At 67.3% G+C, this 16,655-nt stretch overlaps 1 protein-coding gene across 1 annotated transcript; it reads left to right on the top strand.

Moving 5' to 3' along the window:
- The first annotated feature begins 9,308 nt into the window (after positions 1–9,308).
- On the top strand, positions 9,309–15,680 carry PHOX2A (paired like homeobox 2A). The gene is made up of 3 exons (XM_063331179.1): positions 9,309–9,528; positions 12,663–12,850; positions 15,237–15,680. The coding sequence occupies exons 1-3, from the start codon at positions 9,309–9,311 to the stop codon at positions 15,678–15,680; spliced, it is 852 nt and encodes a 283-aa protein (XP_063187249.1).
- Positions 15,681–16,655: the final 975 nt, after the last annotated feature.

Genomic DNA, 16,655 nt, shown 5'->3' on the forward strand with positions numbered 1-16,655 from the left:
CCTCCTGCGCCACGGCCCCAGGGCTCCTCGCTGGGCGTCAGGAACGCCACCGGGATGGTGCCGACCCCTCGCCGAATCCTCCCCGCGACCCTTCGTCTCACCCGCCTCCGGGAAATAGTTAATATCTCGGAGAAATAGTGAATATCTTGGGGAAATAGTTAATATCTCGAGGAAATCTTTAATATCTCTGCCCGGGTCGTCCCCGGAGCGAAGGTCCCCAGCCCAGAGAAACCGAGGTGGATTTTGCCGGGCAGAATTGGATTTTTTCCGGCGTGTTTGTAGGTGGGAGGTTTCGCCCTCCCTGGATTGTAGATCTCCCCCCACCCAATCCTGCAGGTCCCCAGGGCCGGCTGGTGACCAGGGGCTGACGCTGGCCCCGCCATGGTCCGGATGGGGATGGAGGCACCCAGGGGTGAGGGTCTCCCCTGCCAGCGGCTTTTTGGGGGGGGCAGCCCTGGGGTGGAGGGTTCCCGCGCCACCCGACACATCCCTGCAGGGCTGATGGGGGGGGGGCGTTTGGGGGAAAAATCCTCCCATTTCCTCAACTTTCCCCGAGCACCCAGCTCCGAGATGGTGGGTCACCGCTCCCCCCCGTCACCCCCCCAGGAGCCGGGAGATGAAGCCACCACCGGGGAGGTCGCAGCAGCTGCCAGGGTCCCCATCCTACACGGCGAAGCCACTATGGGGGGGTCCTCCCTCCCCGGCGTCCCCACCGGCGGGTTAGTTTTGGCGCTGGCCCTCGTTTTTCAGGGGGATACGTAAAGATTTGGGGGGGCTGCCTTCACCCTGCCCCTCCCCATCGCCTCGTCCCGCCGTGGGGCTGGATTTGGGGACGCTGCTGGGGTCTCGAGCGCTGTCGGGGAGGTTGGGAAGGGCGGGGGGGAAAGTGCCAAAACGGAGCTGCCCCGACCCGGGCTGGGGGTCCGTGGGTGCCCTGCTCCGGTCACACACCGCCCCCCCCGGGGGGTGACCATGGGTGGGTGACGGCACAGGAGGAGCCTTGTCCCACCGCCATGGCCCAGGTGCGGGACGGGACAACGCCGGGACCCCCCCCTCCTCGGAGACACCCCGGGGGGGCAGCCGGGCCCCACGGCCTGGGCCGGAGGGGGAGAAATGGGGCAGAAATGGGGGTCTGGCGACGGGGGGGTGATGGGGAGCGGGGCAGGAGGAGCGTGCTGTGCCGGGGTGTGCGTACGGGTGTGCAATAAGGTGGGCATGTGTGCGCATAGGAGTGTGCGCGTGTGCGTGCGACAGGGTGTGCACGTGGCTGCACTGGTGTGCGTGGGAGCGCACGGCTGTGCACGAGTGTGCGTGGGAGCGCGCTAGTGTGCGCGCAGGCGTGCATGGCTGTGTACAGATGTGCATGCAGGTGCATGGGAGCGCGCTAGTGTGCGCGCAGGCGTGCATGGCCGTGTACAGATGTGCATGCAGGTGCATGGGAGCGCGCTAGTGTGCACGCAGGCGTGCAGGCGTGCGCACGGGTGTGCTCTACGGCGTGCCCGGGGGTGTAAGGGTGCGCATAGGAGTACACTAGAGTGGGTGTGGGTGTGCACGGCAGTGCACGCGTGTGCACGGGAGCGCACTAGTGTGTGCGCAGGGGTGCACTAGCGTGTGCACAGATGTGCATGCGTATGTGCATAGATATGCATAGGAGTGCACGCGTGTGTGCACGGGTGTGCATGGCTGTGCACGGGTGTGCATACAGGTGCATAGGAGTGCACGCGTGTGTGCACGGGTGTGCATGGCTGTGCACGGGTGTGCATACAGGTGCATAGGAGTGCACGCGTGTGTGCACAGGTGCTCACGGGTGTGCATACAGGTGCATAGGAGTGCACGCGTGTGTGCACGGGTGTTCATACAGGTGCATAGGAGTGCACGCATGTGTGCACGGGTGCTCACGGGTGTGCATACAGGTGCATAGGAGTGCACACGGGTGTGCACGGGTGTGCATGGCTGTGCACAGGTGTGCATACAGGTGCATAGGAGTGCACGCGTGTTTTCACGGGTGCTCACGGGTGTGCGTACAGGTGCATAGGAGTGCACGCGTGTGTGCACAGGTGTGCATGGCTGTGCACGGGTGTGCCCAGGAATGCACAGCTCTGTGTGTGTGTGCGTGGGAGTGCACCAGAGTGTGCGCAGGTGTGCACGGGAGCGCATGGCTGTGCATGGGAGCGCACTAGTGTGTGCACCGGTGTGCGCTAAGGTGCACACGTATGTGCACGGCTGTGCACAGGTGTGCACTAGAGGGTGTGCAGATGTGCACAGCTGCGCATGGGTGTGCATGGGAGTGCACGGGTGTGGGAATGGGGGTGTGCAGGCGTGCGGGGTTGTGCGCAGGTGTGCACTAAGGTGTGCACGTACGTTCACGGGTGTGCCCGGGAATGCACGGCTGTGCACTGGTGTGCATGGGAGTGCACCAGTGTGTGCGCAGCTGTGCACAGGAGCGCGTAGGTGTGCACTGGGGCGTGCACAGGTGTGTGCACGGGTGTGCTCTACGGTGTGCCTGGGGGTGTAAGGGTGTGCATAGGAGTGCACTAGAGTGGGTGTGGGTGCGCACGGCTGTGCATGTGTGTGTGCAGGTGTGCACGGGTGTGCTCTGAGGTGTGTGTGGGGGTGTGCCCGGGAGCGTAAGGGTGCGCATAGGGGTGCGCCAGAGTGTGGGTGGGTGTGCACGGCTGTGCACGTGTGTGCATAGGTGTGCACATGTGTGTGCGCAGGGGTGCGTGGCTGTGTACAGATGTGCATACAGGTGCATAGGAGTGCGCTAGTGTGCGCACGGGTGTGCACAGGTACACACTAAGGTGTGCACGTATGTTCATGGCTGTGCACGGCTGTGCATGGGAGTGCGCTAGCGTGTGCGCAGGTGTGCACTAAGGTGTGCACGTATGTTCACGGGTGTGCCCGGGGATGTGTGGCTGTGCACGCCTGTGCATGGGAGTGCACTAGCGTGTGCGCAGGTGTGCACCAGTGCGTGGGCAGACGTGCGTGGCTGCACGCAGGCGTGCACACATACGCATAGGTGTGCACTCGTGTGCTCGCAAGCGTGCATGGCTGTGCGTGGGTGTGCACACAGGTGCACAGGAGCGCACTGGTGTGTGCAGGGGTGTGCGTGGTTGTGCACAGCTGTGCGTGTGTGTGCACAGGAGTGCATTGGTGCGTACACAGGTGTGCATGGGTGTGCGCACAGGTGCATGGGTGTGCACTAGGGTGTGCACGTATGTGCCCGGCTGTGCAGGGCTGTGCCCAGGGATGCTCGGCGCTGTGTGTGTGTGTGTGTGTGTGTGTGTGTGTGTGTGTGTCCATGGGAGCGCACTAGCGTGTGCGTGGCGGGGCAGGGGTGCGCACCAGCGTGTGCAGGACGGTGCTGCGTGACGCTGGGGCTGACCCCAGGGCTGAGGGCAGGTTCCCCCCACCCAGACCCGGGGACCGGCTCCATCCGTGCCCCATGTGCCACGGCACTAGCCCCCCCACCCCCTACACCGGCCCCCCCCCCCCCCGCCCCCGACACTGGCACCTCCAGGCCAGGGCACCCGGTGCCAGGGCTCTGGCGGGTGCTCTGCGACTGGCCCCCCCCTTGGAGCTGCTGGATGGGACACGGGGACAGCGGGGACCCCACGGCCAGGCATGCCATGCTGTGCCGTGCCATGCTGTGCCATTCTGTGCCGTGCTGGGTCACACCCTGTCACGCTGTCCTGTGCCATGCCATCCCGTGCCATGCCACACCATGCTGTGCCAGGCCATGCCACAGTGCGCCATGCCGTGGTGTGCCGTGCCATGCCATGCTGGGCCATCCCGTGCCATGCCGGGCTCTGAGATACCATACTGTGCCGTGCCATGGTGTGCCGGGTCACAACCTGCCACGCCGTCCTGTGCCGTGCCCTGCCGTGCCGTGATGCACCATGCTGTGCCAGGTCACACCGTGTCGTGCCCTGCCATGCTGTGCCATCACACTATGTCACACCGCGCCATGCCACGCTGTGCCGTGCCCGTCAGGCTGTGCCGTGCCATGCCATGCTATACCTTGCCCACGCCATACCGTACTGTGCCATACGATACCATGCCATGCCATGCCATGCTGTGCCATGCTGTGCCACACTATGCCATGCCATGCCATGCTGTGCCATGCCATCCGATGCCAATCCATGTCATGGCATGCCATATCATGCTGTGCCATGCCGTGCCATGTCATGCCATCCAGCGTCGTGCCATGCCATAGCATGCCATACTATGCCATACCATGCCATTCCATGCCATGCCATGCTGTGCCATCCCTGCCATGCCACGCAATACCATCCCATGCCATCCTGTGCTGTGCCATGCTGTGCCATACCATGCCATTGCATCCCACCCCATGCCATCCCATCCCATGCCATCCCATGCCATCCCATGCCATGCTGTGCCATGTCATGCCATCCTGTGCCGTGCCGTGCCATAGCATGCCATATTATGCCATACCACACCATAGCACGCCATACTGTCCCATGCCATCCCGTGCCATGCCATACCATGCTGTGCCTTACCATCCCATGCCATGCCATTTTGTGCCATGCCATTCCATGCCATACCGTGTCGTACCACACTGTGCCATACCATCCCACACCATGCCATGCTGTACCATCCCATGCCTTGACACCCCATGCCACCCCATGCCACCCTGTGCCATACCATGCCATGCCATGTTGTGCCATCCTGTGCCATGCCATGTTATGCCATGTCATGCCGTACCATCCCATCCCATGCCCTGCCAGACCATCCCATCCCATCCCATGCCATCCCATGCTGTGCCATGCCATCCCATCCCATGCCATCCCATGCCTTGTCACCCCATGCCACCCCGTGCCACCCCGTGCTATCCCATCCAATGCCATGCCATGCCATCTAATGCCATCCCATGCCATCCCATCCCATGCTGTGCCATCCCATGCCGTGCCATCCCATGCCATCCCCATCCCCATCCCATCCCGTGCCATCCCATCCCATGCCATCCCATCCCATGCCGTGCCATGTCATGCCGTGCCATCCCATGCCATCCCCATCCCCATCCCCATTCCATCCCATCCCGTGCCATCCCATCCCATGCCGTGCCAGCCCCCCGGGCATCGCAGCCAATCCCCCCTCCGTGGGCAGGGGGTTCCCAGCCGGGGGGGGGGGGGACGCTGGTCGGGGGTGGGGTGGTGGGGGGGGGAGGGGCACAGGCCCCCTCCCCACTGGGTTTATTTGCCTTTGGGGGGGCGGGGGGGGGGGGGCGCGGGGCCGAGCCCCGGCGGCGGGGAAGGGGCTGCTCTGCCCGAGCCATCAATGCGCCACCGTGGCCGGGGACAATGACGCGGGGGGTGTGGGGGGGGACTTGGGGGGGTGGGGGGGGGCCAGGATCCGGAGAGGGGGGGGAGAAACATCAGGCTGTGACGGGGGAAATTCAATTAGCGGCAGCTCCAGCCCCGTGCCGGGCTCCTAATTCGATTAGGGGCGGGCGAGCTGCAGCCAGCGCCGGGCTCGGGGCTTTGTCACCGGGAACAAAGCGGTGGCCGGAGGCCTCCGGTGGCTGGGGGGGGGGGACGGGGGACGGGACCCACCGGGACACCCCCCCCCCCCCCGCCATGCAAAATCTTGGGGGTCCCCGCTGAGGGTGCCACAGGCCGGGCGATGGGCCGTGGGGTCCCTGCTCAACACACACACACACCCCCCCACCCAGAGACAAAGCTGGAGCTGGAGCTGGGGGGGGGGGACACGGCCCAAAGTGGGGCCCGGCAGAGCGGGGGGGTCCTGGCACCTCCCGGGGGGTGGGGTGGGGGGGGGGCGGTGCTGACCCACCCGGACACGGCCCGCGGGTCACGGGAGGGGTCCCTGCAGCCCGCGGGATGGAAGGACGGGGGGGTCCCTGTCCCTTCTGGGGGGGGGTCCCTGTCCCTTCGAGGATGGAGGGACGGGGGGGTCCCTGTCCCCTCTGGGGGGGGGTCCCTGTCCCTTCGAGGATGGAGGGACTGCGGGTCTCTGTCCCCCCTGGCGGGGGGGGGGGGGGGGGGTCCCTGTCCCTGTCCCTTCGAGGATGGGGGGATATGGGGGTCCCTGTCCCCTCTGGAGGTGTCCCTGTCCCCCTTGGGGGGGGGGGTGCCTGTCCCTGTCCCCTCAAGGATGGAGGGATGGGGGGGGTCCTTGTCACCTCTGGGGGGATCCCTGTCCCTTCGAGGGGGGGGGGTGCCTGTCCCTGTCCCCTCAAGGATGGAGGGATGGGGGGGGTCCTTGTCACCTCTGGGGGGATCCCTGTCCCTTCGAGGATGGAGGGACGGGAGGAATCCCTGTCACCTCGGGGGTGTCCCGGTCCCTGTCCCTTTGGGGTTGGAGGAGGGCGGGGGGGGGGTGGGGGGGGTGTCCCTGTCCCAGCTCCTCCGCCATGCCCAGCCCTCCCCACTGCCATTGCCACCCAATTTGGGGGTGTCAGCCTGCGCCCCCCCCCCCCGCCCCATCGGGCCACGCTGGGGACAAGTGGGTGCCCCTCTGCCAGCACCCGCCGTCCTCCACCCACCGAAACCGGGAGGAATCACCCAAATCCCGCACCCCGGGATCCGGGGGAAGGGGGGGCCGGGGGGGGGGGGGGTTTGTCCCCGGGACAGGACACCCCAGCTCGCCCCCCCCACGTCCCCTCCTGCCTCCCCTCTCCCCCTTCATCTCCCCCTCCTCCTCCTCCTCAGTTCCCCCCCCCCCCGCCCCCGGCCCCGTCCTGCCCCCCTGGCTCCGGGCAGCCATAGCGGCAGCTCCTTGCGTGGCAGATTGCGGCCTAATTAGTTTAGAGGGAAAACTTAATTGAATTAAGTTTTTCACAACTCCAGCAGGCTGACAAGAGGGGCCCCGGCGCAGCCGCCAGCCCCCCCCCCCCCCCCAGCCCCGGGATCTAATTAACTTGTTTAGCAACCTGCCCGCTCGGCTGCCGCAGCTGGGCTGGGAGGGAGGGGGGGGCCGGCGGGAGGGGGGGGGCACCCCCCAGCCCCTGCCCACGAGGGTCCCCGGGGTCCCGGGAGAGGGACCAAGCCAGGACCTGGCCCAACCTGGGTGGGGGAAATGGGGGTGCTCGGCCAGTGGGGGAACGCAGCCGGGAGCGGGGGCATCAGTGGGATTTGGGGTGGGATGTAGGGTAGGATGCAGGGCAGGAGATGGGGCAGGAGATGGAGCAGGAGATGGGGCAGGACATGGGGCAAGACAGAGGGCACATGATGGGGGCAGGAGATGGGTTAGCACACAGGGCAGAAGATGGCCCAGGATGTGGGGCAGGAAATGGAGCAGGAGATGGGGCAAGACATGGGGAGAAGATGGGGCAGGAAGTGGTGCAGGAGATGGATTAGCCCAGAAGGCAGAAGATGGGGCAAGAAGTGGGGCAGGAGCTGGGGCAGGAGGTGGGGCAGGAGATGGGGCAGGACATGGGGCAGGAGGTGGGGCAGGAGATGGGGCAGGACATGGGGCAGAAGATGGGGCAAGAGATGGTTTAGCACATAGGACAAGATGGGGCAGGACAGAGGGCAGGATGCAGAGCAGGATGTGGGGCAGGATGCAGAGCAGGATGTGGGGCAGGAGACAGCACAGGATGCAGAGCAGGATGTGGGGCAGAATTTTGGCGCAGAAGACGGGGGAGGACACGGGGACGGATGTGGAGCAGGAGATGGGGCAGGAGGTAAGGCAGGACGTGGGGCAAGACACGGGACAGGAGGTGGGGCAGGAGACAGAGCAGGCCATGGGGCAAATGAGGTAGGACGTGGGGCAAGACAGAGGGCAGGACATGGGGCAGGGTTTGGGGCAGGAGATGGGGCAGGACGTGAAGTGGGATGTGGGGCAGGACATGGGGAAGGCTGTGGGGCAGGACAGAGGGCAGGAGATGGGGCAGGACATGAGGCAGGAGATAAGGCAGATAAGGAGTGGGATGTGGGGCGGGAAGCGGGGCAGGACAGGTCCTGTGCAGCCCCCCAGCCCCACCGAGCCCCACGGGGGGCTGATCCCGCAGGACCCGGGCAGGATCCGGCCTTTCCCCCCCACCGCGGGCGGGGGCACAAAGCCGGGCCCGGGTGTAATTAGACTTTTAAATCCCCTTTAGTGAAAGTGTTTGTGTGAAAATGGCCCCAATCCGGCCCAAATCCGCCCCAAATCCCCCCGCGCCCCCCGCCCCTGCTCAAAGGGGCCAAGGGCTGGGGGGGGGCCCAGCGGGGGTGGGGGGGGTGGGGGGATGTGGCGCTTTGAAATTCAGGCGGGCTGCAAACTGGGGGGGGAGGGGGTGGGACGGGATGGGGATGGGGATGGGATGGGATGGGGATGGGGATGGAGGTGGGATGGGGATGGGGATGGGGATGTGGATGGGATGGGGATGGAGGTGGGATGGGGATGGGGACTGGGATGGGGATGGAGATGGGGATGGGGATGTAGGAGGGATGGGATGGGGATGGGGATGGGGACTGGGATGGGGATGGAGATGGGGATGGGGATGTAGGAGGGATGGGATGGGGATGGGGATGGAGGTGGGATGGGGATGGAGGTGGGGATGGGGACTTGGATGGGGATGGAGATGGGGATGGGGATAGGGATGGAGATGGGAATGAGATAGGGATGGAATTGGGGTGGGGGACGGGAAGGCTATGGAATTGGAATGGGATGGAATGTGGGATGAGGATGGAACTGGGATGGGATGGATGTGTGGGATGGGAACAGGATGGGCTGGGGATGTGTATGGGAATGGGGATGTGATGGGGATGGGATGGGTTGGAGCCGGGAACAAGGCGAGGGCTGGGGACAGGAACGGTGTGAGGGATGGGGACATGGCGGGGGACGGGAACGGGGCGGGGGAGGTGTCGGGGCCGGGGCCGGTGGCCGGTGTGTCCCCTCGGGGATGGCCGGAGGGGTCGCTCCCACCGCCCGCCCCGACGTGCGGGGCTGCGGGGGTGGGGGGCGGGCTCCCTCCGGGGGTTAAGTGCGGGGGGCGCTGAGGCGGGGTGTGTGTGTGGGAGTGTGTGTGTGTGTGTGTGTACACCGGGGGGTGTGTGTGTGGTGTGCGCGGGGGGGGTGATGTGTGTACCCGGGGATGGGGGGGGGGGGGGGCGTTGGCGGCTCCGCCCGCTCCTGCTGCACCCGCCGTCCCCGGGAGATATTGTCATGCAAAAGCCCCCGGCGAGCGCAGCCTTTGTCCGCCGCTCCCCCCGCCGGTATATTACGGCGGCCCGGGGCGGGCCGGGGCGGCGGATGGCGGGGGCGGGCCGGGGGCCGGCGGGCAGGCGGCGACGGCGGCGGCGGTAACGGGCGGGCGGGCGGGCGGCAGCCGGCACCGGCGCTCCATGTTCGCCATGGACTACTCCTACCTCAACTCCTACGACTCCTGCGTGGCCGCCATGGAGGCGTCCGCCTACGAGTTCAGCCCCTGCAGCCAGGCCGGCTCCTTCCAGTACAGCCCCATGCGGGGGGGGTTCGGCACCGGGCCCGCCTGCCCCCCCCTCGCCTCCGCCAACTGCGCCCTGGGCGCGCTGCGCGACCACCAGCCCTCGCCCTACTCGGCAGGTAACGGACCGCCGCCCCCGCATCCCCCCCCCCGCCGTGCTCCCGGGACCCTCCGTTCCCGCTGCCGCCGTCGCTGCCCGGGACCCTCCGTTCCCGGTGCCGCCCGTGCCCGGGACCGTCAATTTTCGATGCTATCGGTGCCCGGTACAGTCAGGTTTCGATGCCGACCACGCTCGGTACTCTCCGGGCTCGATGCCATCGGTTCCTTGTACCACCGGTGCCCGGGACCCTCCGTTCCCGGTGCCGACGGTGCCCGGGACCGTCAGTTTTCGATGCCGCTGGTGCCCTGTACTGTCCGGGTTCGGTGCCATCGGTTCCTTGTATCGCTGGTGCCCGATACCCTCGGTTACCGGTGCCGTCGGTGCCCGGGACGGTCAATATTTCATGCCGTCGGTTCCCGGGACCGTCAGTGCTCGATGCCATCGGTGGCCGGTACCGTCAATTTTAGATGCCGCCGGTGCTCGGTACCGTCCGGGCTCGGTGCCATCGGTTCCTTGTACCACCGGTGCCCGTGACCCTCTGTTCCCGGTGCTGTCGGTGCCCGGGACCGTGAATTTTCCATGCCGACGGTACCCGGGAACGTCAATTTTCGATGCCGCCGGTGCTCGGCACTCTCCGGACTCGGTGCCATCCGTTCCTCCTATCGACGGTGCCTGATACCCTCGGTTCTCGCTGCCGTCGGTGCTCGGTACCGTCAATTTTCGATGCCATCGGTGCCCGGTACCGTCAGTGCTCGATGCCGCCCGTGCTCGGTACTGTCCGGGCTCGGTGCCATCGGTTCCGCTGACCGCCAGTGCCCGGGACTGTCTGTTCCCGGTGCCGTCGGTGCCCGGGACCGCCAGTGCTCGATGTCGCCGGTGCCCAATACCGTCAGTTTTCGATGCCGCCGGTGCCCGGTACGGTCGGTGCTCGGCACAATCGGTGCACGCTGCCACTGGTGTCCGGTACCATCGGTTCCCGGTGCCGTCGGTGCCCGGTGCCGCTGATGCTCGGTACTGTCAGGACTCGGTGCCAGCGGTAACCGCCGCTCTCGGTGCTCGGTACCGTCGATGTTCGTTACCGCCGGTGCTCAGGGCCGTCCGTTCCCAATACAGGCGGTACCATTTGCCGCCGGTGCTCGGTGCAATCGGTTCCCGGTACCTACGGTTCCCGGTACCGCCGGTGCTCGGTGCAATCGGTTCCCGGTATCACCGGTGCTCGGTACCGACGATGCTCGGTGCAATCGGTTCCCGATGCCGTCGATGCCCGCTACTGCCGGTACCCGCCGCCCCCGCAGCCCCCCGCTCCTGGGCAGTCCGGGCAGCGCGGTACCGGGTTACCCGAGGTCCCCGGGGCGGCGGCGGCCCCGAGCGGGGCTGGGGGGTCGGCGCCGTCGGGTCCCCCCTCCCCGCTCCGCTTTCGTTGCCTCCGCGGACGCGCTGCCCGCGGATGCGCCGATAACGAAGGAGCCGCCGAACGGTACCGGCCGCCCCTCCCCGCACCGGCCCCGGCCCCGGCCCGCTCCCGCCGAGGGGACAGCGGCGACATCGAACGAAGGGGCCCGGGGGGCGCGGGGAGGCAGAGCCCGAGCTCCGCGGCCGCCCTGCCCGCCCTGCCGGCGGTGTCCCCCCGCCGTGCTCGGTGCGACCCTGCCCGGTTCATCCCAGTTCGATCCATTCCTGCTCCCTGCATCCTGCCCGGTTCATCCCAGTCCGGTCCATCCCTGCCCGGTCCATCCCTGCCCGGTGCATCCCTGTCCAGTTCGTCCCTGCCCCGTTCGTCCCTGCCGGTGCCTCCCTGCCCGCATCATCCCTGCCCGGTGCATCCCTGCCCGGTCTATCTCTGCCCGGTGCATTCCTGCCCGGTGTCTCCCTGCCTGGATCATCCCTGTCCGGTTCATCCCTGCCCGGTCCATCCCTGCCCAGGTCATCCCTGCCAGGTTTATCCCCGCACAGTTCATCCCTGCCCAGGTCATCCCTTCCAGGTTTATCCCCGCACAGTTCATCCCTGCCCAGTCCATCCGTATCCAATCTATCCCTGCCCGGTCCATCCTTGTCCGGTTCATCCCTGCCCGATCCATTCCAGCCCGGTGCCTCCCTGCCCGGTGTGTCCTGCCTGGATCATCCCCGCCCGGTGCATCCCTGCCCGGTGCCTCCCTTCCCAGATCATTCCTGACCGGTGTGTCCTTCTCCGTTCATCCCTGCCCGGATCATCCCCGCCCGGTGTGTCCCTGCCTGGTGTGTCCTGCCTGGATCATCCATGCCCGGTGCATTCTTGCCCGGTTTATCCCTGCCCGCTGCATCCCTGCCCAGTTCATCCCTGCCCGGTCCACCCCTGCTTCCTGCATCCTGCCCGGATCATTCCTTCCCGGCTCATCCCTTCCCAGTGCATCCCTGCCCGGTGCTCCCTTCCCAGATTATCCCTGCGCGGTGTGTCCTGCCCGGTTCATCCCTGCCTGATCCATCCCTGCTCCCTGCATTCTGCCCGCATCATCCCTGCCTGGTGTGTCCCTGCCTGGATCATCCATGCCCGGTGCGTCACTGCCCGGTTCATCCCTGCCCAGATCATCCCATCCCGATCCATCCCTGCTCCCTGCATCCTGCCCGCATCATCCCTCCCTGGTGTGTCCTGCCCAGTTCATCCCTGCCTGATCCATCCCTGTTCCCTGCATCCTGCCCGCATCATCCCTGCCTGGTGTGTCCTGCCCAGTTCATCCCAACCCGATCCATCCCTGTTCCCTGCATCCTGCCCGCATCATCCCTGCCTGGTGTGTCCTGCCCAGTTCATCCCAACCCGATCCATCCCTGTTCCCTGCATCCTGCCCGCATCATCCCTGCCTGGTGTGTCCTGCCCAGTTCATCCCAACCCGATCCATCCCTGTTCCCTGCATCCTGCCCGCATCATCCCTGCCTGGTGTGTCCTGCCTGGATCATCTCTGCCCGGTCCATCCCTGCCTGGATCATCCCTGCCCGGTCCATCCCTGCCCGATCCATCCCTGCCCGGTCTATCCCTGCCCGATCCGTCCCTGCCTCCTGCCCCTGTTGTCTCCCGCTCCCCCTTCCCGGTGAATCCCGGTATCCCTTCCCACCTTGCCGTTTCCCCCCACCCACCCACGCTCACCCCCAGTTTCTCTCTCTCTCTCTCTTTCTCCCCAGTCCCCTACAAATTCTTCTCGGACCCGTCGGGGATCAACGAGAAGCGGAAGCAGCGGCGGATCCGGACGACGTTCACCAGCTCCCAGCTGAAGGAGCTGGAGCGGGTCTTCGCCGAGACCCACTACCCCGACATCTACACCCGGGAGGAGCTGGCCCTCAAGATCGACCTCACCGAGGCCCGGGTGCAGGTGGGCAGCGGGGGGTGGGGGTGTGTGGGGGGGGATGGGGGGACACACCCCCCCCCACCCCCCCTGGGGACGGAGGTGGCGGGGGTGGGGCTGGGGTCCCAACCTCGGGCCCCCGCTGCTGCGCTCCCCGCCGCGGGGCGGTGGCGGGGAAGCCGTGGGGACCCCGCCGCGGGGTGGGGGGGTTGGGGGGTGGTGGGGGTGGGAATGGGGCGCTTCCGTGGGTTTTCCCCCTGCCGGTAGGTTGCTGGGGACGGGATGGGATGGGGGACAGGGAGGGAGGGGGGACTCGGTTTTGTCACCGCAGAGCGGTGGAGGAGGGGACGGGATGCCCTGGTCTGACGGGGGGGCTCGGAAGGGCCCCCCCCCCGCCCAGCCCCAGCCCCACTCCCGGCAGAGATGGCGGGGGGGGGTCGGTTCGTGCCGCGTCGCCGTCGCGCTGGCACCCGCCGGCGGGGATTCGTCACGGTCCCAAAGGCATCGGGGACGGTGGCGTTGGGGAGAGGCTGGGGGGGGGGACGGAGACCGGCCCCTTTGTCGGTGCAGACCCCCCCATGTCGGTGCAGACCCCCCCATTGTCGGTGCAGACCCTCCATTTTTTAGGGCAGGCCCCCCCTCATGTGGGTGCAGACCCCCGCCATGTCAGTGCAGACCCTCTCACGTGGGTGCAGACCCCCACACATCGGTGCAGACCCCCCCATGTCGGTGCAGACCCCCCATTTGCTGGTGCAGACCCCCTTCATGGGGGTGCAGACCCCCCCATGTGGGTGCAGACCCCCGCATTTATCGGTGCAGACCCCTTCATGTGGGTGCCGAGCCCCCCGCATCGGTGCAGACCCCTCGTTTTTCAGTGCAGACCCCCCCATGTGGGTGCAGACTCCCCGTTTGTCGGTGCAGACCCCCTGATGTGGGTGCATACCCCCCCCATGTGGGTGCAGACCCTCCCATTGCCGGTGCAGACCCCCCCATGTGAGTACAGACCCCCTCGTTTGTCAGTGCAAACCCCCCCCCATGGGTGCAGACCCCCCGCCATGGGTGCAGACCCCCCCATGTCAGTGCAGACCCACTCATGTGGGTGCAGACCCCACCCCATGTCGATGCAGACCCCCCATTTTTCAGTGCGGACCCCCCTCACATGGGTGCAGACCCCCCCACATCAGTGCAAACCCTCCATTTGTTGGTGCAGACCCCCTGCCGTGGGTGCAGACCCCCCCATGTCAGTGCAGACCCCCCCATGTGGGTGCAGACCCCCCCACATCCGTGCAGATGCCTCCATTTGTTGGTGCAGACCCCCCCGTGTCAGTGCAGACCCCCCCACATCGGTGCAGAAACCCATTTGTCAGTGCAGACTCCCCCACATGGGTGCAGACCCCCCCCACTAGTGCAGACCCCCCGTTTGTTGGTGCAGACCCCCCCCACGTGGGTGCAGACCTCCCCCCACGTCATGGGCGGGTCCCAGCTCCCCTGTTTTTGGGGGGGGGGTCGTGGTACCCCAGGGTTGGGGAACCCACGGGGCTGGGGGGGTCCTAGCCCTAAGGATGAGGGGACACATGGAGATGTGGGGTCCTTGTCCCCAAGGATGGGGGATCCATGGGGCTGATGGTCCTGGCCCCGAGGATGGGGGGACCCATGGGGCTGGGGGGGTCCTAGCCCTAAAGATGGAGGTGTAGGGTCCTTGTCCCCAAAGATGGGGGACCCACAGGGCTGGGGGGGGTCCTAGCCCTAAGGATGAGGGGACAAACGGAGCTGTGGGGTCCCTGTCCCCAGGGATGGAGGATCCATGGGGCTGGGGGGTCCTGGTACCCCAGGGTGGGGGGACCTTCAAGGCTTGGGGGGTCCTGGCCCCAAGGATGGGGGAACCCATAAGGTTGTGGGTCCTGGCCCCAAGGATGAGGGGACCCACGGGGTTGTGGGTCCTGGCCCAAAGCATGGGGGACCCACATGTCTGGGGGGGGGGGGTGTCCCACCTTTGGGGTCCCCTCCCTCCCAGGGGGGGCCATGCACAGTGCTGATGCCACAGGGAAGGTGCTGGGGAGACGGGGGGGAACAGAGGCTGCCTGGGGGGGGGCACGGGGGACTCTTGTCCCCAGGAGCTGCAGTCAAGGGGGCAACGTCGTCCCAGCAGTGTCCCCCCCCCCAGCATCACAGCAACGTGGTGGTGTCAGGTCCCCCCCCACTGCACTATAAACCCCTGTATCCGCTTTTCGATATATTGCCCCCCCACCCCAGTGGGAAATGGGCACCCAGGGGGCGAGAACCTCGGCACCCCCAACCCCCCCCCCCCCCCCTCAAAGGATGGCGACGTGGGGGGGTCCTCCCGTCCCCTCTGTCATCCTGTCCCTTTTCCCTCCCCGCCCCTCTCTCCCCCCCCCCCCCCCCCCAACTCCAGGTCTGGTTCCAGAACCGCCGAGCCAAATTCCGCAAGCAAGAGCGGGCGGCCAACGCCAAGGGGGCCGGTGGCAACCCGGGGGGGGCCAACGGCAAGAAGTCGGAGCCCCCGCGTTCTTCTTCGGAAGACGACGAATCCAAGGAATCCAACTGCAGCCCCACGCCCGACAGCACGGCCTCCCTGCCCGCCGCCGGCAACCTGGGCAGCCCCGGCGCTAGCCTGAGTCCCAGTCCCGGGGCGGGGGCACCCATGGGACCCGGCCATCCCCCCCCCCAAGGCCTCAAGGCACCCATCTGGGCCGGCGTGAGCACCAGCAGCGGAGCCGCCAACGCCGCCGACCTGCTGAAGGCCTGGCAGCCCGCCGAAGCCGTGCCGGGACCTTTCTCCGGCGTCCTCTCCTCCTTCCATCGGAAACCCAACGCGCTCAAGACAAACCTCTTCTGATGCGCCGGAGACGGCTGGGCTCCCCCCCCCTCCCTCCCCCCCCCCCCCCCCAAATTCACACCCACCCCCTCCACCCACCCCCACCATCCCCCCCGGATCCCCCCCAACCGCCGCCCCGCGCCCCCCACCCGCCGTGACGACGCTCCCACCCAACGCGCACCCAGCGATGATGCTCCGGCAAACGGCCGCCGGCGGGGAGGCGGGAGGGGAGATGGATCGGGGACCCCCCAGCCAAGGCCATTCCCCGGGGGGGGCCACAGGACCCCCACCCTCTCCCAGACCCTGTGCCGATGGGATGGACGCAGAGCTGGGGGAAGCCCCCACCGACGTCTCCCCCCACCCATGGGTGCTGTGGGGCTATGGGGGGGGGGAGCCACAGGACCCTCTGCCAACGCCTCCCCCCCATCCATGGGTGCTGTGTGACTACGGGGGGGCCACGGGACCCCCACCCTCTCCTGGACACTGCACCAACAGGACGGACCCAGAGCTGGGGGAAGCCCCCACTGACGCCTCCCCCCCACCCACGGGTGCTGTGGGACCACAGAGGGGGGGCGTGGGACCACAGAGGGGGGGCATGGGACCCCCTGCCAACGCCTCCCCCCCACCCACGGATGCTGTGGGGCCATGGGGGGGGGCCACAGGGCCCCCCACCCACCGTGACGACGCTCCCACCCAACGCGCACCCAGCGATGATGCTCCAGCAAACGGCCGCCGGCGGTGAGGGGGGGGGAGATGGATCGGGGACCCCCCCACCCAAGGCTGTTAGCCGGGGGGGCCACGGGACCCCCACCCTCTCCCGGACCCTGTGCCGATGGGATGGACGCAGAGCTGGGGGAATCCCCCACCGACGTCTCCCCCCACCCATGGGTGCTGTGGGACCACGGGGGGGGGGGCAAAGGGAGGGGGTCAGGAGCCCCCCAGCCCCACCCAACACGCTTTGGGGGGGTGCACCCCAGGGGTGGGGGCAGCTGTGGG

The sequence above is a fragment of the Chroicocephalus ridibundus genome, chromosome 1 (assembly GCF_963924245.1).
Source record: "Chroicocephalus ridibundus chromosome 1, bChrRid1.1, whole genome shotgun sequence".
Taxonomy (NCBI): domain Eukaryota; kingdom Metazoa; phylum Chordata; class Aves; order Charadriiformes; family Laridae; genus Chroicocephalus; species Chroicocephalus ridibundus.